General features: G+C 41.1%; 4 protein-coding genes across 7 annotated transcripts; 1 reads left to right on the forward strand and 3 right to left on the reverse strand.

Annotated features, from left to right (window-relative positions):
* Position 1: 1 nt before the first annotated feature.
* On the reverse strand, positions 2–1704 carry LOC145444893 (translocon-associated protein subunit delta-like). The gene has a single exon (XM_080322944.1). The coding sequence runs from the start codon at positions 1626–1628 to the stop codon at positions 1125–1127; it is 504 nt and encodes a 167-aa protein (XP_080179070.1). The 5' UTR covers positions 1629–1704; the 3' UTR covers positions 2–1124.
* Positions 1705–3367: 1663 nt separating this feature from the next.
* LOC145444892 (small ribosomal subunit protein uS5) lies at positions 3368–4359 on the forward strand. The gene has a single exon (XM_080322943.1). The coding sequence runs from the start codon at positions 3402–3404 to the stop codon at positions 4221–4223; it is 822 nt and encodes a 273-aa protein (XP_080179069.1). The 5' UTR covers positions 3368–3401; the 3' UTR covers positions 4224–4359.
* Positions 3384–14863, reverse strand: LOC145444889 (serine/threonine-protein phosphatase 2A regulatory subunit B'' subunit beta-like). 3 transcript variants are annotated; one of them, XM_080322938.1, is made up of 3 exons: positions 14240–14863; positions 7571–8699; positions 3384–6067 (listed from the first exon to the last, which is right to left on the reverse strand). In XM_080322938.1, exons 1-3 carry the CDS (start codon positions 14253–14255, stop codon positions 5494–5496), a joined length of 1719 nt encoding a protein of 572 aa, XP_080179064.1. In that variant the 5' UTR covers positions 14256–14863; the 3' UTR covers positions 3384–5493. The 3 variants fall into 3 exon arrangements, with proteins under 3 accessions (XP_080179064.1, XP_080179065.1, XP_080179066.1); XM_080322939.1 differs by having other exon boundaries at positions 14198–14482; XM_080322940.1 differs by having other exon boundaries at positions 14348–14457.
* A 1157-nt stretch (positions 14864–16020) lies between these two features.
* LOC145444890 (homeobox protein PKNOX2-like) lies at positions 16021–23454 on the reverse strand. Of its 2 annotated transcripts, none has more exons than XM_080322942.1 (10): positions 22432–23454; positions 22017–22099; positions 21551–21722; positions 21391–21473; positions 19828–19924; positions 19573–19633; positions 19404–19504; positions 18250–18378; positions 18112–18188; positions 16021–17393 (listed from the first exon to the last, which is right to left on the reverse strand). In XM_080322942.1, exons 1-10 carry the CDS (start codon positions 22459–22461, stop codon positions 17153–17155), a joined length of 1074 nt encoding a protein of 357 aa, XP_080179068.1. In that variant the 5' UTR covers positions 22462–23454; the 3' UTR covers positions 16021–17152. The 2 variants fall into 2 exon arrangements, with proteins under 2 accessions (XP_080179068.1, XP_080179067.1); XM_080322941.1 differs by having other exon boundaries at positions 19404–19507.
* Positions 23455–24892: the final 1438 nt, after the last annotated feature.

The raw sequence follows: 24892 nt of genomic DNA on the forward strand, positions 1-24892 counted from the left end.
ATCTGCAAATTTATTTCAAGCAACAATTGAGACTGCATTTTTGAATAGTGACAGTACAGCAATAAATCAATTACCGTTAAAATTGAATAGCCAGTAATGCGTTGGAAACAATTGGATATGTATTTTTGTGTTCAAATGATGTTTTTGAATGACCGCAATTACCAACACGTGATGCAAACTTGAATTTGGACGCCCATTTGATAATTCCAAAAATTTTATCAGGCACCAAAATTATAACATAATGGACAATGCAATGATTTACACATGTCTGTCTAAATAAAAACAACAGTTCTGCTACCTGCAGTTGAACTGGTGGCAACATCATGCGCCAATTCATTGCCAAAAACAACCACAGCTTCCAGACTGGGCTACTATACCATATCCCAACCTCAATACAAGAAATTGAATCTCAATTCCAGATTTGACAATGTGAAGTTTTATCATTCTTATCCGAGAAGGAAATACACTTGTGCTATGTGTGACGTTGACATATGCAATTGTTAGCATCAATAGGCTTAGGCTAGTCTGGCAATGGTAAGTGACATCTGGAAATTCCTGACCGAGACACATAAACCCCAAGTGGTACAACCTCACACGTGTTCACAATCTGGCAGCAAACTGCGTAGTCCGTCCACAATATAAGACTGTAGCCACAAACAAAAATTGCCATCAATTGGATGGTTCAAATAAAACATTACACATTACATAATAAAGGTACATTTGCCGCACAAATAATGCAAACAAGCGTTTGAATGAATACCAGGCACAGAAAATTACCACTGTGATTGTAATATCATCAGTGCACAAGCCCATACACATCAAACATATGAATGCAAAAATTTACAGGTACTTAATTTGAGAAAATTGAACATTCTAAAATGCGTTCATATCAAAGTGTAATTCACATTTCCATGGCATTGATTATTCAAAGAGTGTAATTAGGCTATAACGATAGAAATTCAATTATATCAACACTCAACACACAAAAAATGAGAATCTCTTTACAATAATTCCTCCAGTACTGCCAAATATAAATCAATTTCATAGCAAAATTCATAAATATATCAAGTGTAATATTCTACTTTTCCTACACTGGTATAGCAATTAATGTCCGCGATCGCAGATTAGTTGACAACTTCGGATCTCAATTGGCAAACGGCATAATAAAAAAGGCCGGCTAGAAGCAGACCAACAACTTCTGAAGTAATCCACAGGTCCCTCGTATTGCCGGGATGGTGAACATCGATCACAAACAGAGGTTTCACGCCGGAAGTGTCCTCATCGTTACGAATGGCTTTTCTGATGGCATTGACGCCTTCATCATCAAAGAATCTGACCGTCTGGTCACCAGCTTTTGCTTTTGAAGCTTGAGTTACCCAACTCAATTGATAGACGTTTCCTTCAAGAGATTTTGTAACTGGAAAAATTTTACCGTTCAGTTCAGCAAATAGCGGCAGACCTTTTGCACTGGAAGAACATGATACGCTGAATTTCGTCACGAAAGCGGTGTTTTCGGATAGCCTTCTTTCGGTAGTCGTGTACATTTCCTTGTCCGTTACTTTAGCAGTTCCACATACCTCTGCATTTGCAATGCCGACAACAAGCAACACGATGATCAAGTACTTCATGATTTACTCCCAATTTTCGACACTACACTTCTGCGAAAACGTGAATTAAATACAGCAGCGTTAGCAGGATTTTAATGACAATTTGCTGGCGCGCTACAAAATATTCCACACGGAGATTTGTAACGTGCTCCATAAATAAATACAAAACGATTCTCGCTAGGCACAATGAAGTTTAACTGAAATTATCATGAATATAAATAGTATAATAACTTGATTCAGGGATAATCCAATTCATTACTGAGTTTCTAACACATCGCCAAGTATTTATCATGCAGTGTGACATTGGAAGTGCAGCTTGCAATATTTCTCGTATGAATCAGAATGTTTTGTCTTCGTGACGTGTTCACCACGGAGGCTATTTACTTCTCGACGTGGAACGCTGGAAGGCATTTTCTCAATGAATCGAAGGCTCGACACATTTTTTGAAAATAAATATCAATATCTGTAAGGATTACAATCGCTGCAGCGTTGCAGTGTTTAGATTGATCTGAAATAATTTGCGTGCTGATCACCGTCGCCCCAATAGTACAGCTGGAGACTGATATAGCTCAGTGCTGGAGACCACGATTTTTTTCAATCAGGTTTATTATTATACTCATCGGTTCAAAACATCACAAGACTGCGATACAATGAAAAAATAGGAAGGTGTCGAAACAGCTTGGAGTAGCCATTAAGATCAGACACCCACCACGATATCCCTAGCCAGCCTTCAGGATTACAGGACAACGACCTAACACCGACCTCGACTTCCGCCACATGCCACCTCATTTTGTCGCTTGCGTCTTATATTATCTGCATTACTTTTCATTCAGCGTGCATGCCTCTTCTTTACTTCGCCTAGGCCAAGTTGGGTGTCTGACTAATCCAAGTTGTTTCAACACCTTTCCTATCTTTTCATTGTATCGCAGTTTTGTGGTGTTTTGAAACGATGAAAATATTTATAAAACGAATTGATTGATTGATCCCGTGCACCATTTGATAAAGTAGTTAGTCCCCGAGTAGTCCCATTTTCCACACGAAATTCAATGCTACAGACAGCGTTCAATTTAACGGATCGCGTTTTTGACTTATCGCGTACATCTATGCGCAGGATCAACGCATGCATTGCAATTTTCATTGCTTACCCGACGCTCATAATCATCAAATATTTGTCCGTGGATTTTTCGTTTCAACATGTTTTCTAGTATGATAGCCTTTATAAATGTTATGCTAGGACTCTGCCCGAAGTGGATGTCAAGGTGTTTTGGGTGAATAAAACAATAATAAACGAATGAATGATTCCATCTTTTCAATCACAAAGTCATGCGCCCGATATCTATATTGAATTGAGGAAATTATGTTACTCCATAGACTACTCCTTGTCGCTTCGACATCTTCCTGTCTTTTCATTGTATCGCATTTTGTGGTGTATTGAACTGATAAAATTGCTAATAAACCAATGATGATGATGATGATGATTGGGATTAGCCTAATGGATTAAACCCGCTAGCTAGCGCAAATGATCTAGTCATATCGCCGCAGACGCCACAGTCAAGAATATGCAAAACATATCGGAAACTGCATTGATTTAATGGGTGTAGAGAATTTAAATCGTTTAGTATCTAATTTGACAAATTACGACCCTATTATGAACTCAGCGAGCTTATAACGAGCATACACCAAAACCGTGAATGTTAGTACTGGTTTCGGCCATGAGATGTCGCACGCCACTGCCAAGAAATTATCACGCCGCATGTCGCTCAACGCCAAACGGTCTTTCGACAACTAGGCACTATGGCGGACGCAGCACCAGCCAGTGGGGGATTCCGAGGCGGATTTGGAGGACGTGGACGAGGCGGCCGCGGTCGCGGAAGGGGTAGAGGCAGGGGCAGAGGACGTGGTAAAGATGACGAGAAGACTTGGACTCCGGTTACAAAGTTAGGGCGTCTTGTTAAGGACGGCAAGATCAAATCTTTGGAAGAGATATATCTTTTCTCCCTTCCAATCAAGGAGTTCGAAATCATCGACTTCTTCTTGGGCTCCCAATTGAAAGATGAGGTACTCAAAATCATGCCTGTGCAGAAGCAGACAAGAGCTGGTCAAAGAACAAGATTCAAGGCCTTTGTAGCTGTTGGAGACTCCAACGGCCACGTCGGTCTTGGAGTAAAGTGTTCGAAAGAAGTTGCAACCGCGATTCGCGGGGCAATCATCTTGGCCAAGCTCTCCATCATTCCCATCAGAAGAGGGTATTGGGGCAACAAGATTGGTAAACCCCACACCGTACCGTGTAAAGTACACGGAAAATGTGGAAGTGTACATGTGCGATTGATTCCGGCACCGCGTGGAACTGGCATCGTTTCTGCTCCAGTACCAAAGAAACTGTTGCAGATGGCGGGTTTGGAAGATTGCTACACTTCCGCGAGAGGTCAGACCGCTACTTTGGGAAATTTCGCCAAAGCAACTTTCAACGCCATCTCCAAGACCTACAGCTACTTGACTCCGGATCTGTGGAACGACCAGCCGCTGGGCAGGACACCGTATCAGGAATACACTGACCACTTGTCGAAGCATCACATGCAAACTGGCACTCAGCGCCAGGAAGTGAAACAGTACTGAGATGAATAGAGGGATAAGGCAGCAAATAGATGGGATATGTTTTATTTGGTTTTTTGGTGGACATCCTGATCTTACATGCCTCGAATTATTAGCGGCTAGTCCGAAATTGCTAAGAATAAATCCCCAATCATGAAAATGTCTCATCTTTGCGTTGCTCCGAGTGTTTTGTTGAAGACTTCCAGACACAACGGTAAAAGAAACACTTCATTCATTTCTGCAGCACGGTACTGCACAGATATCTGACCTATTCATGAATTGGTTCTGGTACCTACCGTGCATCATGTGACAAGCTGAAAAACCTCTAATTTGACTCCTAAAATGTGTAGGCCTACTGATGGCTTGCGAAGCGGCTAAATGAATATATCCAGCCCGTACGTCTATATCCAACTGAGGTAAATTTAGCACTCCCACATACTATTATGCGGCATAAGAACATGCAGTTCCATGCTATTACGGTGAATAGCCAATGCCAAGAATTTAGCTTACTGATACTAGAAAATCCATACCGAATGTGGCCACGCCATGATGCACACTCACGACTTGTTCATATGCATAACATGCCTGCATTGTATATATTGCATTCTCGGTAATGTCCAATCTCGGTGGTGACCAATCTCAGTACTGGATTTTTCGGTAGTGAGCGGACGCAGGATGAACCATCTTCGGGTGAACTTGAAATCCGATGACATAACTGAAGTTTTAGGTGCATAATCGTTCTTTTAATCATACATGACCAATCCATTATGAACAAAAGAGCAGAGCAAACAAAAAATGTTTAAGCCTCCCGCGAGCTAACATATTAATTGTAGACAAAAACTCACTACCTGGTACCTGCAGCGATCTCATGAAACGATGTCAGCAGTAAGACGTCATGTCGAGGAAAAAAATAATTTGAATTTCGACAAGCAGCGGAACAAAAATTGCATTTGGAAATAGTCGTCAGCCGTTGCCTGCTTATATACTCTAGGCATTGAACTACTGGTGTTGTCCAGGAAGTTGCACAAAAAGGAACATTCGTATAAGCACCATAGCGGAACTGCAGTAAAAGTAGGAATTACGTTTCACAATCAATAACTAAACGTTCACCAGACAGCAGCATTTAGCTTCACTAGTAGTAGTAACACAGGAATTCTCACTAGGTTATTATTTTAGGAAAAGCGACGTTTTTTCAGCAGGGATTGCCCCACCAGTGAGCATATGACAACAGGCTCGAAGGAAATGAACCTGTGCACCGGCGTTTGATTGCACGAAACAAACACTCAGCAGTCAATCACCAACTGGTCTCGTGAGACCCAAACTGAAAGCTACCAGACTGGTTCTGACTAACTTCGTCCAACATATTAGCGAACGCGTCAGCCTCGTTCGCTTGTTCTTCGGCGACAAGCAATTCGTACTCCACACTCGCGTATCGCTCCCAATCGGTCGGCTTTTCAACGCCCGCCTCTTCGTCCTCCTCGGGCAGAGGGTTAGAGAACGGGTCCTTCTGCTCGTTCTCCAAGTATTTCTCCACGTTTAGAAACGTGTCGAAAAATATGGACGCTTGCCCGCATCGCTTCAAATCGCTCAAGGACACGCAGTCCGGTTTTGCCGGTCTTATCATGTCTAGCATGGAGCACACGCAGTCGATGAAGGGTAGAGGTTCAATGTCGAGTAGTTCAAGCTTTCGGACTTGTTCCTCGTAAAAGTGTTCCATCTCGTACAATGATATGTAGCCGTCGCCGTCCAGATCCATGCATCGAAACCAGTACTCGACGCTTGTCTTGGTCGTCTTGTCTTCCTCGGAAATTAAGAACCACACAAAATCGATGTAAGACATGGATCCTTTCCTGAAATCTTCGTTTGCCCTGAAAAATTCAAGTTTACGAAATGGTGAGGATGAATTATAAGATTATCCCATCAGTAGGAGAAACATCATAAATATCTACTTGATCACAAGTAGAAACCTTCTGAGACATGTGAAAAGCACTTCAAGTTGATCTTATTTGAAAGCTACAGTCACGCTGATTCTGATAACATACATTAAATTTTCATCAAGGCAATGGAACCACCCCGAAATAGCCTTCAAAGTCTGAAAATCGAAATTGTTATAAACAATCGCAATGACGCAGCACAATGACCGTAACAAGGGTCCTTGCGTGGTTGCGATTGTTCAGAACAATGCCAATGTTCAGACTTTGAGGGGCATTTCGAGGGGGTTCCATTGCCCTGATCAGATTTTAATGTATATTTTCAGAGTCAGCACGACTGTAGCTTTCAAATAAAATCAACTTTATTCAATTTGAGCGCTCCGGTCGTCATCTAGGCGATTAGCAATTACGTTTCATGCTATGAAGCGATAACAAATCTGACGATGTAGCATGGCTGTAGCGATTCGAGTCACGATTTTTTGATGACTCGACTTGACTCGAGTCATTTTCTCAAAATACAGAAATACTCGACTCGAGTCAATCTGTGTATTGACTCGACTTGGACTCGAGTCACTGCACATGACTCGAAACTCAGACAGCCAAGACCGACATTTCATTGTAATTTAGAGGAATAGTAAAGTAACCACACTATTGGGATTTCGTCTATTGGGACTGGTACTTGAAAATGCGACCAGAAACTGCTAAAAGTGATGAAAATTAGTATATCATAAATGGGAACCATTCGATATCACCAAAATGAGTTATAAAAATTGGGTATTCAAGACTTTAACTGGAAACTGAGCAGTCAGCACAATGACCTGGACTCGAGTCATAATACCATGACCCGGACTTGACCCTCTGCTTACTGACTTGGACTTGACTCGGTGGTGAGTTAAAAATGACTCGACTTGACTCGAGTCAAAACTATGAAAGTGAGATTGACTTGCGACTCGGAGCCTTGTGACTTGGTTACAACCCTACCCTACGATGTAGCATCACTCGACCGTAAATCACGTGTTGCGCATTCATCCGTGGGTTAGTTATCGATACTCTGATGATAGAACCTAAAATGCCCTGATGGCTCGATGCCCGAAATCTAGTTGATGACAGGTTTTAAAGTAAGACATTTTTGACAGAATTCTTGGTGCTAAGTAACGAAACCATCCAGACTTTCCGAACACCAACACTTCCAGACATGCGATTAGAATATAGAAGAGATGGCCCACAGATCTTTTACCAAAGACTTCTACCTGTAATTGAGTAGTAACATAGCGCATTACTTCTTATATATAAGTATAATAAGCAACGGGGACTATTTTGGCCACTTCTGCTGATGAATTGCCACGTGAATCGAGTCGAGACGTGTTCATCTCATCAAATATTCAACATCACAAGAAATATTGCCATGGAAATCGCAGAACAGCAATGAAAGACACGCACCTTTGCACCGCTCCTGACATTAGCCGAGATATAAGTCGGCTACCCATCACGCCATCGCCATGTCTGGCCAAATCGTTGGCGTCAATAAACAAGTCATGATCAGTATCCAACTCCCAAAACTTGCAATAAATAACGTAAAAATGCTCGTACGAAAAGTAATCGGTCACGGAATTGATATCCTGCTCGTCCTCGAGTGTTTTGAGTACGGAAAGAAAATTGCTTCTGCGCAGTTCATTCACAGTGATCTTGCCGGACCACGATCTGTTCACGGTGTAGAAAATGCGAGCGATCACAGTGTTCATGTAGCGTGTGTGAAATTCAGGGGCGTCTTTGAGAAATGACAGGCCAGGATGGGTGTCGACAATATCTTTTAGCAGTGGCAAAAAGTCTTCAAATTCTAGGTAAGGTGTGTCGTCTTTGCAAAAGATGCTTACAAACTTTGAGGCATCATCGTGGTTCTTCGACGATACATTTTTCCAGAACAGGCATATTTCCGATTTTGTGACAGTCACCGCGCTTGGTTTTTTCGACTTTTGGAACAGACACGACTTCCAGTACACGGGACAACCGCAAGCCTTGCAAACGACGTCCATATCTGATGGGTTTATACGTGTTCGCCCAAAACTCGTAAATATGTCATCGAGCTTTTTATCCAATTCAAGCGTGGTGGTATCGTTCGACGGTTTGCCATACGGAAAATGAAACCGAGGTATCTTGGAAGCGATATTCAAAGATTTAACTTGATCCACGACAGATTTATTGAAATCGCCACAATCGTTTTGTGATAGTTTTGGCTTCTGTGATTTTTCTTTCTCTTTTGGTCTGGAGGATGAATTTGCCGGTTTTATATCTCTAGACACGCGGCGGGGGCTTAGTATAGGCTTTGTTCTGTCATTTGACCCATCCCCCGATGACAGTGCGTCTGATTTTACCGCAAGCACTTGTTTGCTCTCAAATTTCTTGGTGGGGCTGATGTGAAACGGAGCCTTCTGCAGTTGTTCAAACAGATAGCTCTGCTGAGGCATGCTAATCCATCTCAGGAACAATTCATCGACCTTTGCATTCAACATGGGTTCAAATGTAGTTGCATCGTCTCCTCGAATCGATTGGTCCATGCTTCGCCGTGTGACTGGAGCAATTTTTTAAATGTATCATTACAGAAAAAGTGTCACTAAAATGTGGTAAGACATGTTACATAGGGTTACCATATGTCCTCCATTTTCAGGAAATCGAAAATGTCCTCCGAGGACCCCTAAATGTCCCCCTTGATAGCTTTGACAGCCAGGCTAATGGACAGGCACAACTAAAAATATGCCATAAATCAATAAATGACACAAAACATTTTTGTTTTAGTCAACACAACCGGATTTCCCGTAAAAACTTCAACTTTTGTGGTTTTTAAAATGTGTTCTCCTTTCCGGATCCCAAAATATGGTAACCCTAACGTTAACCGTTCTGTGCTGCCCGCGAGAGACTGAACACTACAAAAAAATTAGACAAATTTGGTCTCAAATGTAAGACATGAGGATGATTTGGTCTGATTTTCAGCAATTTCAGTCTTGCTGATGAAGTGAGGTCTTAAAATTAAGACTGATTCAGCTTTTTAAGACCATATAAAATTGTCACAATCATTCGGTCTTAAAAATCAGACCAATACAGAGCATCTTATAAGACATATTGTGCTTATTGAGACAGTTTTTGATTCATCCGTTTTTTTGGTCTTGTTTTGAAGACGAATTTCGTTAATCATGAAATAACATGGTTTGTGGTCTCAAAAATGAGACCGGATAGTTGACATGGGCCAAGGCCCAAGAGCCTAAGACATAACTAGCTCTTTGAGACAGTTTTTGATGCGTCAGTATTTTTGGTCTTGTTTTTAAGACGGATTTCGCTAATCAAGAAACAACATTGTTCGCGGTCTTAAAAATGAGACCGGAAAGTTGACCTAAGCCAAGAGCATAAAATCAGACAAATTTGGTCTCAAATCGATTAGGCTATTTAGAAAAAAAGTCTTAAAGACCAGATTGTCTTACCAAGTACTTTCTGTCTCAAAAAGTAAGACCCAGCTTGATCGATAATAGAAGCAGTGCTTAGGGGGCATCCTTTGCAGTGTTAGGTTCTGAGTGAAGGGGGAGAGTGATAGAGACCATGGGACAATACTGCGCCAAGGACTTTACAGACACAGCTAGCTTATTGAGATAATTTTTGATGCTTCAGTTTTTTTGGTCTTGTTTTTAAGACAAATTTTGCAGTTTTTTTGGTCTCGTTTTACCCACTCACCACAAATGCTAGTTTTGACTCAGACAACCGTATATATATTGTTCTGAACATTACATGTCAGAAGAGGTGGTCAAAGTAGTCAAGAACGCTACTCAAGTAGAAGTATCGACGAGAAAGTCTACTCAAGTACGAGTAGAAGTACTTATTTTATAAGCAACCCAAAACTACTTGAAGTAGAAGTAGAATTGACTGACTTTAAATCTACTCAAGTAAGTAAGTAGTTTTGAAAACGCTCGTAATTTGTACGCATGGACTGTCAAAAGCTGCAAATTGAGCTATGCGGGAGGTGCAGAGAGCTTGATTCGTATTGATGCATCCCAGGAGGTATCAATTTTCGACAGAATAAGCATTCGTCCGCATCGTGGGATGCAAATTATAGTATTGATATGAAAATTCGATAATAACCCTTTGTTTACTCGAATACCCCGTTTTAGAAAATATCATGACATGACGCCCTACCCCAGATTATCAGGCCCCTATAGTTTAGGCGAAGAGCAATGCGGATAAGCTGTATCGGAGACGCTTATACGTTAATAAAAAATATGGTGGATCGTAAAATTGTATATAGTGAAGCTTTATTTTCAGAAAATAGAGGCATTACTACACTTGCTTTTATACTTCAACAATCAACATGTTCTGCAGACAAAAGAACTGAATTTAATGAAAACTCGAAGTAGGATACTCGGAATTGAAAGAGAAATACAAAAAAGCGGAAAATATATTTCACGTCTCTAGTCTAGAAAGGTGGTCTGCTAAAACAGATGTAACGTTCAAAAAAGCCGGAGTCCACTTTTCCAGATTAGGACACGTCATGGGCTTGTAGATTACGATGTGATAGGCAATTGCCAGATTGCGAAACGGTAATTTCAAGCGTTATGGTGGGCCATATTTACTGCGATGAAATATTTGAAATGGGCGACAATGCGGTGTGTGCGGAACCACGCAATCCGGTGCCTAAATTATATTCACTGATACTTTCGTGAAATCATATACTTGACACTCCAAAACTACTGTGCGCGAAGCGCAACAAAAGTTCTGGACTTTACTTGACTTTTATGAAAATTAATTGTTGGTACTCCATGAAAACAGTACCGAAATTTGTTAAGCTATCTTTATCATTGGAGGATTAAACTACTTCTACTTGACAAACTGAAAATAGCAAAAAGTAAGCAATTCACAAGATATTACGAAGTAAAAGTAGAAGTACCGGTGGCGGTAGCGAAAATCAGATCTACTTGAGTAAGTACCAGAAGTAGAGGGAAACTACTTGAGTACTTCAAAAAAGTAGAAGTACTTCGTTACTGACCACCTCTGCACGTCAGTAGTAAGTGGCATGTACCTTGATAAAGTTATCTAGTGAATATCTTGTAAACTCCTTAGTACAGTAATATCCCAACACTGCAAATTCAGGTCTCTCTCATGCTTCCCCTTCGCACAGACCCCAACATTGAAAAGGATGCCCCCAAATCGCTGCTACTATTTTCGATCAATTTGTGTCTTACTTTTGAGACAGAAAGTACTTGTTAAGACTAATTGGTCTTTAAGACTTTTTCTGCTAAGAAATCGATTTGAGACATTAAGACCAAATTTGTCTAATTTTTTTTTTGTAGTGAAGAAACTTAATAAAAATAATGATAAAATGAATACTAAAAATCGAATTATTGCAGGGATTTGATTTAAATTTTTCTTACTATATTTCACCATGATAATTCTGAGGCAGTGGGACTCAAACTGAGCAGCGCGAAAGCATCTGAAGGGGGGGAGCGAAGCTGAGCTCAACTGAAATTTTTTTCGCACATGGCGTGATTTCCATCCGATTCATAATTATTGCTCTGTATTTAGTCTGAATTTCATATTTAAAAATCTCTCAACCACAGTCGTTACCTTGCATGGTATTAAACTATCCGTTAGGCTCGCGAGCATCCTGGTTGCGTTTTGTGATATGACGATAAGGGGGGCGCGAAATCTTTCACCATCATAAGGGGCGCGTCTTAAAAAGTTTGGGAATCACTGTTCTGAGGTAAATACTTCCTATATTATTTTTTCATGTTTAATTTCTGGCGTGGCAGCCCGATCCCAAGGCCAAGGCCCACGCAGTTTTAAAGGTTTCAACTGCTATACATCACAGAAATCCTGAACGAGATTGACATAATACAGATCATGAGTGTGATTTCAGATTGGCCACTTCAGTTTTAGTTATTTCAGTGATGTGCTTATTAAAAAAGATTCGCGTGTGTCTTAGGTAGATTCGTTCGCAGTATGCGTAGAATTGGGGCATTTATATTTTTTCTACACATAGTAGAAGCGTGTTTGAAGCTAACATGGATATGATGCTGTCAGCATTGTGTGTCCCCAGGTTGGAATCCCGGTACGTTTAGCGCAATATCTTTGGTGTGCCAAGGCGGTTTTCAGCGTCACACCTGTGTGCAGTCAGTGGAATCTTTGGTGTGCACGAGACACCTATTCCATATTGGGTGTGTCCTGGAACGAAACCAAAAGTGGAATTAGTAAGTCTATGAACAGATCGCTTTTCACAGATTTAAATTTCAATCCTGTTCCAAGAATCGGGAAAACCGACTTTCATCTCTATATAACTTTGACAAATTGGTTATTGAGGTTGACCAGCTTATGAAATCCCGCCACTTTTTCTGACGCGTGTACGATATCGTCAAAGCAATGTTTGTTTTGTTTTAAATAAGCATAAATAATGTCTCAATTAGGGTTGGATTATCCGGATAACGGTTAACCGGTTAACCGGTTAACCGCAGGTATTTTCACTATCTGATATCCGGATATTTTTCTGCCGGTTAACCGGGTAAAAAAGAATCGTTGCTGATGCATTTTACACGTTTTAGTAAGCTTCAATAAGTCGTATTCAGTGTTGGCGCGGCCGATTAACGAGAAGCGTGTTGCCAATTAGCGAGATGCGTCTGTACACATCGCAAAATGTAATGTGACGCGATCTCCTGCTGAGAAGATCGTTAAATTAGGTCATTGATTGCCGCGCGCTCGGCTATCGTCTCTGGCCTGATTTATCGCGTCTTCAACAAGCCGATAGTTCCACTGGATTGAAGAATCGCATCTGCAATAGGCCATGTGCAGTGTACACACTATTCCATCGCTGGCCTGCACAATCGCATCTTCATTGGCTTGGTGCTCACGATATTATCGTTGACCTACACAATCGCATCTGCAATAGGCCTACGAACGATATAATCGCTGGCCTAACCATCTCGGACCCAGCATGCATTGGCTCCTATCTCTCGATGGCTTGTTGACGATATGCCGTTAAGTGTATTCTAATTAGTGATTCTGAGAGAGACACCGCGAAACTGAATGACATCGAATGTCCGCAAAAATGTGCGTGCGTGCAAGCGTAATTGATTTCCGCTGATGATTAATTCGAAAAAAAAAATCGAAACCCCCTGATTTTATTTCAATCCCCCTACATTTTCGGCTGGCTGCGTGCCTGATCACGTGAATTAGAGCGAGGTATCATGAAGGCATCAATTCCAGTATCAGCTAGTCGTCCTTCTAGTACTCCAAACCTAAACATAAGGATGGTCAAAAGGATGCCAACCTTTTGACTCTCTACGAAGCGCTGCTTTCTATTCAGCCCACTTCTGTGGAAGCTGAAAAAGCATTCAATGAACGTGGACTCTTTGTTACAAAATTCCGGTCCCGGCTACAGGATCCCACAATTGATGCATCTGTGCTTTAAAAAGAGGGCATTGCAGAAGCAGTGAACATTAAATTTGCGTGGTTTTTCTTGTATTCGCTCATACTGCGCGCGTAGGTAGGTAGGCTACTCTACAATAACACTGTGTAATGATTTTGCGATCCGTTTTACATGCATACCTAATGAAATCGATTGTCCCACTCAGCAGTTATTATCCGGTTAACCGGTTAGATAAATTCCAAAATATCCGGATATATCCGTTATCCGGATAGTGAAAATTATTGATATCCGAACTAACCCTAGTCTCAATGTCCTCACTACATAATCAAATACCAATATTGTGTTTTGGTTTATAATCCCAATTTTATATAGTGCGGCCCGCGAATGGATTCAGATGTTGAATGCGGCCCGCGAGCTCGAAAGTTTGCCCACCCCTGGCTTAGAGTAAATAAATTGCGATTATGAACGTGTTGTTTGTTGCAATATTCAAATTCTGTACCGTGAGGAACTTACTACATGTTCAAGGAATGAAGCAAGTGAGAGCAACAAATCAAAATCTAGGCATCATGTTCCATGTCATCTATATGAATCTGAGTAGATACACTATAGACAGTCTTTCAGAAACTACAGGGAAACCAGCAAATCTATATAAATTTCTCGCAAATTACCTGACGGATGATGAATGTTTGAATAGCACCGTTCTTAGTCACCGGGAAATCGGAACATCAATTAAAAATCATGGTAATCTTTAATGTAAACGCTATGTTAAATTCTGCCCTGGGTATAACGCATAAAAACGTTCATACGATGGCACCAACCATCTACTTCCGAATCCTTGACAAACGCGTAGAACCGCTGGCTTCGTTCCTCTGCATGATGATGACGCAGATTGCAGATCACCAGCGTCTCTACGATTGCAGCTTTAACTTGCAATTATAGAATGTAAACGTGGAATGGCAGCGACCGATTTTGCAGCTTCGTTCCGCTTCGCTGAAGCTTTACTCGGACTAATTTTACGGCAGCTACTGTAGGATTTCTGGCAATCCAAAAGTTGTCTTCCAGAGCTCAGAATTTACTGAATCCGATCTTGATCGAAAGCTACTGTCGCACTGATTTCGAAAATATTAATCAAAATATGGTGAAGCGCCGTAGTGAGATGAAAAACCACCCTCAACATCTAAAATCTGCATTGTTCAGAACAATCGGATGACCGCAAAACAATGACCATAACAATGACCCATTGCGGCTCTTCGATTGTTCGGACAATGCCGATAATTCAGACTTGGAGGGCGAATTCTAAGCGGTTCAGTGCCTGATCATATTTTTATTTAGATTTTCGGAATCAGTGCGACAGTAGCTTTCGATCAAGACCAAATTCATTAAATTCTGAGCTCTGGAAGACAACTTTTGGATTGCCAGAAATCCTACAGTAGCTGCCGTAAAATAAGTCAGAGTAAAGCTTCAGCGAAGCGGAACGAAGCTGCAAAATCGGTCGCTGCCATTCCACGTTTACATTCTATATTGCAATGCAGGTTCATCTGATCGGCAGAGCACTCTTCAGCGGACCACGTGACTAGAAATTGGCGTTATTTGTCACGGTAAGCCAGCTGCACACTGCACAGTTCACAACCTTGATCCTTCTACTAGTCGCTGTGGAATCAAAGTAGCTTATGTCCATTTTGAAATCGAGTTTTTGTAAACTTCTCATTTTTCGGTCATATCTTGTCCATGATGACGTTTGTCACCATTGTTTCAAAGTTAGCCATGGCCGAAATGCATTGAAAACTATACAAAAATTGAATTCTCTTAAAATGTGTAAAATAGTGCGACATATTGAACATGAGCTGCTCTGATTCCATAGCGACGATAGAGCTCAATGAATTACCCCCTACTCACTAATTTGCCAAAAATGGGCCGCAAGCAACATAAATGGCATCCAAGCAGAATGAAAAATTCTGGCGGACTGTTGTCCGATGGCCGTTGGTAGATGAATTGAATAGAATAGCTCAGATTTACGTGATATGGCGTTGTAAAGGCTAGTGCTCTTTGTCTCACTTAAGCCAGTGCATGCGCGACTTGCTTTTACGGCAATCAGTGTGGGTGGAGTTAAGTTAAGAAATTCGGACTCCCGAATCAAATCCATTCTTTGAATGAACTGTTGCGTAGCAGCCTGTAGCTAAATGCTCTGCTCAAACATGTTCAACTTGTACCCATTGGCGCTCAGGTCACACCCTCTTGCACGTATCCCGTTTGCAAATATTGCCGGTTGCAATCTAACTGTATACATGAATAGGGTACCAAGTGCAATTCTTAAACTGCTTCGTGGATTTCTCCGACGCACATAAACAGGTTACGATTCGTCTCGCAGTTTACAATATAGAACAATATGTAAACATGTTATGCTGAATGGACCGCCCAGAAGAACCGTCGGCCTAGGAGGCGCACCGCCATCTATAACATTACCCAGTTCACCAGTCACCACGCGATTCAGTACCCTGCTGAGCAGCCACGTTATTTTTTATTGTCAAACATGATCAGAGAACAATCACGACAGATATTTCGGTACCGCAGAGCACATAGAAAAGGAACTTCAATATCAAGAAACCAGAATAATAATATAAAATTGACTTGTGGCGAGTTAGAATGTAAATAGATAGAAGACACTGCGAAATAATAAGGTAAACAGTAGAAAGTCCTGTGATCAAACAACTGTTATTCTGGTTTCTACACAGAGCTCAATTACGATCAAACGAGGCAGGAAACATTGTTTACAAGGCTTACTGACGGCGCACAACCATTCCTAATTACCATCGGGAACACTTCCAGCTGTTAACAACAGATGACCAGCAATATCACATATTACAAAGGGTACAATTTGTTACTCGTACTGACAAAAAACGATGCAAAGTCTTAGAAAAATATAGACAAGTTATCACAACAGAAAACACAAATCAAGTCTAACGTAGATTTACAAGCTACCTAGGCGAGTATCTTTACGTGCTAAATATCAGCATAATACTGGTCAGAGATTGTTCATTCAAGTTTCAAGAACATGCCATCAGAAGACTGATCATTGTATTCGTGCCTTCAAAACGCTTTTGGTAGTTATTATAGGTGGTATTGTTACGATCGCGTAGGATTAAAAATTTTTGAGATCACATATGAAGATGTACGGGTAAGCCTCACCAGCTCATGATATTCACCGTGAGACAAAACAGGCGTTTTCCAAAATCCTTGCAACCCGACAATCACAGTCGCACGATAACATCAACATTTCGAACCAGATTGGATCGCTCAATTACAATTGTTCCCAGGTCGTCACCGGTAATAGTGGGATCTCTTTTTAGTCACCAGCTTCTCAGAGAGTTGGCTGTCCTTAGATTTTGATCCATATCTATGGCAAACCCGCATGCGGCTCAAGAGCTAAAAGAAGTTCTCTACAAAATAGGCCAATTAGAAACGGTAACCACGACAAGCTACTACGTCCAATGAAGTCTCAGGCCAGCGGTTTGCTCAAGTAACAATCTAAACTGCCGCGATAGCACCCGGGCACTCGCCTTCTCCCGCGACGGACTTTCCTCCCAGGTAATCATTTTCAAATTCGAAAACAGGTCCCGGCGATATCACGTGGCTTCCGACCGCATGCTGTGAATGTGAATGCCGGGCGGAGGCGACATCCCTCCGTCTAGATCGACCTCGACATAATGAGATGGCGACATGCTCTCGTCCTCGTTCGGCTGCGGCCAGTAACGTCCCTGTGCCCGCGACGTCGGCGGTTTACTTTTCTTCGCCTTGCCGACGTTCGCGTTGGGATTGCTGGCATCAAGCATTGGCTGCAGTATGCGTCGTCTCGCGTTTATAAACCTGTAATTTAGCGGAGGCGGTTATATGTAGAAGTAGTGGCTTTCGACGCTTGCCGTAAGCCCTGGTAAGTACTATGAATGCGTCTACCACATAATCGCTTGTGGCGATGTGAAGTATATTTTTAAAACTATGTTACTGTCATAGAGTGTCCGTATCGACCGATTTTCACCCAATTTCACCCATGACAGTGATGCGATGCTAAACAATCCAAATACTACTTTCTACTTGACAAAATGTAAAGACTGTAGTTTGGCTTCAAAAACTGATCAAGTAGAAGTGAAATTAGCCTACAAACATAGCCATACAAGTAGTGGAAGTCGACAAAACCAGCTTGAGCATCTCGAAAATCTGGAAGTACCTCTGCAATTTAATAATTTATATGTTCAAATATTGTTATAATGAGCATCTCATAACCCTGAACCAAATCATGGCTTGACTGAACAACAGCAAAGAAATAGTCAATTTATCGGGATTCAGTTATATTATGAAATTTCACATTCCAATCAGAAATTTTAAAGGAATATTGCCGGCATATATATATATATATTGATAACACTTATTCTTGAACATACTGAATGGTGTGCCAAAGTACACGATTAAAGGAATTTCTAAGCTTGAAGAATTGGTTGCATTCTGCAAGTTCAGATCGACTGCCCTGGCATGCCTAATTATAGTTATACATTCTGCCCATGATGTAAATGTGGCACACCCAACTCACCAATTATTAACTTGCAATAGAGTCAAATTCGTTTGATTAGCGAGACTCCGCTTTTCGTCTTCAGTGGGATAAGGATGCTGAACAGTAATCGTAGTTTATAGCGTCTGTCACCATGGGAAGAATAATCCTTCGCCTTACCACTATATGAGAAAACAACCACGATCGCAATATTTCAGTGGCTTGTTTCGGTAGCACTCCACGCTTCGATTTTCTGCTGCTAGAGTCGTCCATACCGTGTGACAAATGAAACATGTGCGCAGGAGTCATCTATAAATGAACAGGAGATTTGAAATGGTGCGCAGAACCCATAAGTTGCGTCGAATAAGGTGCCACAATCCACCGCCAGGCCAGTGAATTATTAACAGCCTTAAAAGTAGCCTATTTCTTTTGTGAGAAAACCTACCTATCATTCTATTCGCGAGTGTGCCTTCAAAGTACAGGGTTGTAGTAACAAATTTACATACAGTTCCCTAGTCCACAGACAGATGCTGGCCAATTTTGTAAGCACCTACATATAACGGACCAGAAGTTTGAGTTCGAAACCGAGAAGTAACACGCCGATTTTGATCCGAGAAGGCACGAGTAGAATGCACATTTTTTGGGTTATATAATTGTAAATCCGACTCTGAAGTGGTCAATACCTCTCCGTACTTCACTGGCACAAGTGCTGTCAGTACTCAAATTTGCAACAAGTTTCTGAAATTGATATGTCTCACCATTAGGGATATTAAATTGCTCTGAACTTTAGGGGAATAACTGCACTACACCCCTGGAAACAGGCGATGAACAGCTTGAGAACCAATGGAGCACGCTAATTGACATCAAAACGAGGCAATTGTCTACTTAATGAGACACATGATGGCCTAATGCGGGGAGCTATGGAGCAAGAAGTTGTGCCTGTATGTGTATGTGGTCTGCAAGTGCAGAATAAAAAGCGCAGAAAGGTTGAAAAGCACTGCTCAAGCATATTTCCTCTATTTGAACCACATAAAAAACTGGATGGTTTTCAGGTCAACTGATTAGGTCACTTTATAATATATTATTTTACAATTACCTTTTCCACTACACATAGGAATTACATATCTGCCACATTTTCTGGGAAGAACAGATGCGGAACATATTATTCCAATGAATTTCTAGTCTATTTTTACCTATTTTGGTACAACCCATTTTATAGTTTTACTTGAGATTTCACAGTCTAGTGTTAGTATGGTCATCCAAAACAGAGTAACATCGATTAATACTCTCACTAGCCTACCTCTGTATTAAAATATGAAACGTTAGGACTGTACTTGAGGAGGTGGAGCTGCCACTCCAACTTGAGATAGAGGCGTTGATCCATTGACCACAGTCTCGCTAGAGTGAACTTCCGTACCACCCCCTGATTGAAATCCTGCTGAAATTCACACATCAATTGTAAGCAAGAATATAGCGAGCAGAATTCATACAAGACCCGCTTACCATGAAGAACAATTTCGCCCTGCTGATTCACCGTCACATTTGCGTTAGGGGTGCTAGCGAGCTGAAACAATGCAACGATTCAAACCGAGCTAACACAACAGTAGAGTTGATAATAGAAAAAAGCCGCTGGAAAAGAGCTACCAGAAGCGATGTAATAAGCAACAATTGCTCAGTCAAATTAACATTGGAAAAAAAGATGATTATGGTCGAGTCAAGAGTGTAACTAACTAGAATTGTTATTTGCGAAGCACTCACCTGGCCCTGAATGTTTGTTGGAACATCAGTGAAGACACTCGAGTCGGATCGCAGCAAGTTTTCGCTGTGCATTTTGCTCTTGAGACAGGTAATGTACCTGTAAAGTGGCATAGATTGGCATATTCCATTTCAAGCGATGTCGACTGTGAAAGGTATTGCAATCCTACGTGACATGTTCTATGAACTGATATTCCACTTCTCATCTGCAGATTTCAAAACTTTTAAATTCAATGTATTTTGACACAATGGTCTTGAGCAAACATCTGTACGCGTATTTTTCTAACGGAGCTCACAGAACTTGCAGCCTACATAGACCAAGCTATCCCATCTCAACTAAAGATGAGATCACTAAGTTTGTCAAAGACTAGCGAAACAAAACAATCTGAGCTTATAAAAATAGCAGTCTCAAATTTACCAAGTCTGTAGATGAAACGCTAAGAGCGCAGAGTGCATAAGGCCCAAGTTTCTTGGATACACACATTTAATGACTGCGACTGAACAGTGGCCTTGTAAGTGACTGAATAGTGGCCATTTTCCAGTATAGACCTCGGACTGCAGGATGTATGTTAATTGCAGTGTGACGGAAACTGTACGTAGATGCATATGCCGGTACGTCATACGAAACCGTGCCACAAGTTGCAAATTCACTAATGAAGGTGTCGTGGTGAAGTGATATGCAGTCCCTTGCTGAGGCTGGGAATTTATGCCACAACAGAAAATGTTTTAAATTCTAATGGGTTAAATCCATACACAAACTAATGCAACAAGGATCAAATAATCATGATCGTGTCTTTATACCAGTCAAGGTACCAATATATTAAAATATAGATTTAGAGAGATTTTATCCAATTCAGTAGGCCTACCGATACGTGGATAATGACTCACTCACTAAGCAGGGGAAGCAAATCACAAGCAAATTTCAGTGTACGATTGAAGACTGAATGTGGGGACATAATACAGTATGTCGAATGATCAATTATGAAGATTTAGGTCGTTAAGGCAGTGTACAGCACCTGCATGAAGAAACATTATGCAAATACAGCCAGCATGAGGGACAAGCAGATCACTATCTCCTAGGGAACAAGTAGGGATTTAAAACAGGATAGAACGGAGGAGGGGGGGTAGAGGGTTCTCTGATTCACCCCGCTATCTACGTCACTGATCAGTATGGCTTTTTATTGAGAGTGAAACTAATCACAGCAGTAAAGGACCAAACACAGCCCATCAGTAGGCTATTCCACATCTATAACATTATGACCAAAATAGAAAAGACACTGATACAGTACCATCCTCATCGGCACGAATACATTTAATCACTCAAAACAGCATCAGCATCCTCACACACAAGTGACAGCTGATTAGCGATTTTGATCAATAATTAGCTCATAACTCGTACCCATGCCCTAATCCATGATCTCAAGTAAGGCAAACTCCGCTTGAGATGTTACCAGACTTGGTATTGTTCTCAAACCATTCACATGTTGGTATTTTAGGTAACTCTGTTCCACACTAAAACATGCAGTTGATATAGTGTTCGACCATAACCTAGTGAAAAGTACTTACCGATGACAAAAATCTTTACATAATTCATTGACTTTTTCAAGCTCCAGTAAGTGAATTCTCAAAACTTGTATTGCTTTGATCATCTACACAACAAAAGTATCCATAAATTTGAGCTCAACATTCTTCTTAATATGATTAAACATCAGACATGAATATTTACCAAATTATCAATTTCATTATCGTTAGTCAGTATTGGAGTCATTTCGTATTCTCTTCGTCTTACAAACTCTTGAAGCTCTTCATCAAAAGCATGGGAGGAGAGCGCGTCGTCCCCCCTTGTCGCTAACTCACATTTTTCGAAAAGCATTTCCAGTAGGATGAAGAGTGGATGACTGTACAATTTGGAAAATAGAATAACAAGAATCAATGACAAGGCATAAACATTTGAACACCAACGATAACGCAACAATTCATGAATTAGCTGGTAATCAAGTTTCAGTTCAGTCATGGCCTACTAGGCCATGTCAGTTAATAACTTCATCTTTCCAAAACACTACAAGATTGCGATAAAATGAAAAGGTCGCATCCACCCCGAATAAGACCACCACTTCATCAATACCAAGAAATTTATGAGAAACTCCAATGTCAAATTCACACCTATCAGTGGTTAATTAATTCAAACCTACTTTTTTATGAGTTTCTTGTCTCTCTCGACTTGCACGGCATCGTCAACGTCTTGCGCTGATTCTGAACCGCCGTTTAAACTGTCCTGCAACAGGGTTAGTACAGGTAAGAATAAAAGTCAAAAGAATGCATGAAAAATTTGACAGCTATCAAATCCTTAATTCACCCGATTGAGTTGATTTCGTCATCGGACAAACCATTTAAACAAGTGAAACAAGTTTTACCTATAATAGACCTTCACTTGGTGTAATGATAACTGTAGCCTTTAAATAAATTGTGTTGAACGAAACAAACTCAAACAGATTGCGGAATATCAGAATCTTGAACATTGTGCGAGACAAATAGCAATGACATTACGAACACATAGGTTATCAGATCAAAACAAAGTCACGGAGGGCAAATATATGCTCCACTCACTTGATGATGCTTTTCAGAGTATTGACTCATATTGTTGTGCCAGTTTAGGTGCTCAGATTCTTCGATTATCACAATCACTATCACATCTGCGTGACTTCAATTACGTACTAGAATAACCAAACAATCTTAGATTGAATTGAATGGATACACATTGACTTAAATATCTACGCAAAAGATGCAAGGAAGAAGCGTTAAATAATACGACTAGCAATACAATATGAAGAAATTAGAGACATATGGGAAGGTGTGAAGGAAATTCACAGATTAATGTTAGGATGTGCATCATGATATACCAAGCATACCACAATGCAGCTTTCCTGCATTGTTAAAGCGCGAAACAATGAAAGAATGAGCTTTTCCTGAATATCAATGTGCATTGCACAGTGCATGCTGATAGATAAACACCTGTTACATGATACCTGGAAAATTCGTAACTCGTGATCGATTTTAAATATATTACACAAGGTATGACATGTTTCAACATCAGGTAACATACTATCGGCATGTGTTCCTTCAATCAAACCGCCTCAATTGTCTAATTTATAAAGGGTACGATTAAATATAATATTAGTTATTAACTTGATTAAAAAAAACTACGCTATGTCATATAAGAATAAGGCTCAGGGCAGGCGAAGAAATAATTAGCAGCAATCTAGCAAATGAATGCAGTCGTAAGAAAACGCAAATCAATTAGTTTATCAACAAACTTGCACGACCCTAACTTCCAATACCATGTCATGGACTATCACCAAAGAATATGACGTTCAATACCGCTAATATCATCTATATCTTCCAGCTAAACGTCTGAACAACCTAGAAAGACCTGTCACTGCGCAATCACACACCAATTTGCTCGAGCAAGGCAGTTTGACGGACGTGCAGCCGCTGTCAATCTTCGTCACCGTGATGGCAGTTATGGCGGACGACGAGGAGATTGAGATTGACAACGTCAAAATCACGTGACATGGATTGAAGACGTGATTGGTCGTCTGTTGCCTGCCGAAAGCGCCGTCAAAAATGCCACAAAGAACTGCAAAACGATTCGAATCATTCGAGACTGCGGAATGCGGATATTGTTCAATCAATCAATCAGGTTTATTAATATTTTCATCGTTTCGAAACATCACAAGACTGATATACAATGAAAAGATAGAAAGGTGTCGAAACAACTTGGAGTAGCCATTAAGATCAGACACCCGCCACCTTAGCCTAGGCCAGTGGTTCTTAACCTTTTTTCTTCCAGCGCCCCCTTTCAAAAATTATCGTGCTCCAGCGCCCCCCAACTTCATATTGTAAGGAATGTAATAAAGACAATGAGTAAGAGGGAGGGCCGTAACAGCACTTCGTTAACCCCCCTAAAATCGATTGCCTTGCGCACCCATAGCGTGATAAACCGAACTTCTTAGGGCTTCGCCCCCACGAACCCCATATCGTGATTTTGATGGTCAGCAAAGTTTGTGTGGCCTGGTCGCCCTAGGTACCAAAATTTTCCATGAATAGGGGGTAATTACATATATAAGTCGCTATAAACTTTCTATCCTCTCAGCGCACGTAATCAAATTTACCAGAAGCACTGAGTGAGCTGTTGTATAGGAAAATAAAGGGCTCGTAATTAATAATTAAACATATTCGGGCGTGCCCACAGGTACAATTATGCGTTACCAGGGCCGTAACAGCACTTCGTCAGCCCCCCATCCCCAAACAAAAAACGTTGGTCCTTGGCCCCCATCGGGTGATAAACCAAACTTCCGGGGGACTTCACTCCCAGACCCCCATTAGGCTGTCCGGTATTTGCTGATAGCCTATTAGGTATCTACATTGGGTGTCCATTTACTGAGGCAGCTATTCTCGCCTATTCGCGCGAAGTGCGAAAAATTTCACTAATTAATGATTGAATTGGTCAATATCATCGGGAATTGCATGTAAATTGAGATCAATTTTTATCCTCTCTCTGCTCACGTAAACAAATTTACCGGTAGCGCTGAGTGAGGTGCAATGTTCCCTCTAAGCTGCGCACGTGCGCAGTGCTGACACGGTCACTGCGCACGGAAAATCTACGTTGCGCACAACAAATCCGGAGTTATTACCTTTTTTTAGTCGTTACGCACTGTTGTCCAAGGGTCAGCGCAGTGAGTTGTTGAGTGTGCGCAGACTCATCAAAACTTAAAGCGAACATTGTGAGGTTTCTTGGAAACTGTAGGGCCCGTTACTAATAATTAAACATATTCGGGCGGCCGAACCCGTTGGTATGACTTCGTTGCATGATGTTATTTCGTGACCCCCTGTCTGCAATATCAAAAAATATAGAATCGCTCAACGGGGATATCGCCCAACAGGAATATCCCTGTCGCTCAATCGTACTAAACTAAAAGACCCACACGATTTCATATTGGTATTTCTTCACTGACATATAATTTTTCCCTGCCAGATGGAATTCGTCTTCTGGGGTTCAGATTGCCAA

Source organism: Botryllus schlosseri, chromosome 8 (assembly GCF_051294905.1).
Source record: "Botryllus schlosseri isolate E-star chromosome 8, Bs_hap1, whole genome shotgun sequence".
NCBI classification, from domain to species: domain Eukaryota; kingdom Metazoa; phylum Chordata; class Ascidiacea; order Stolidobranchia; family Styelidae; genus Botryllus; species Botryllus schlosseri.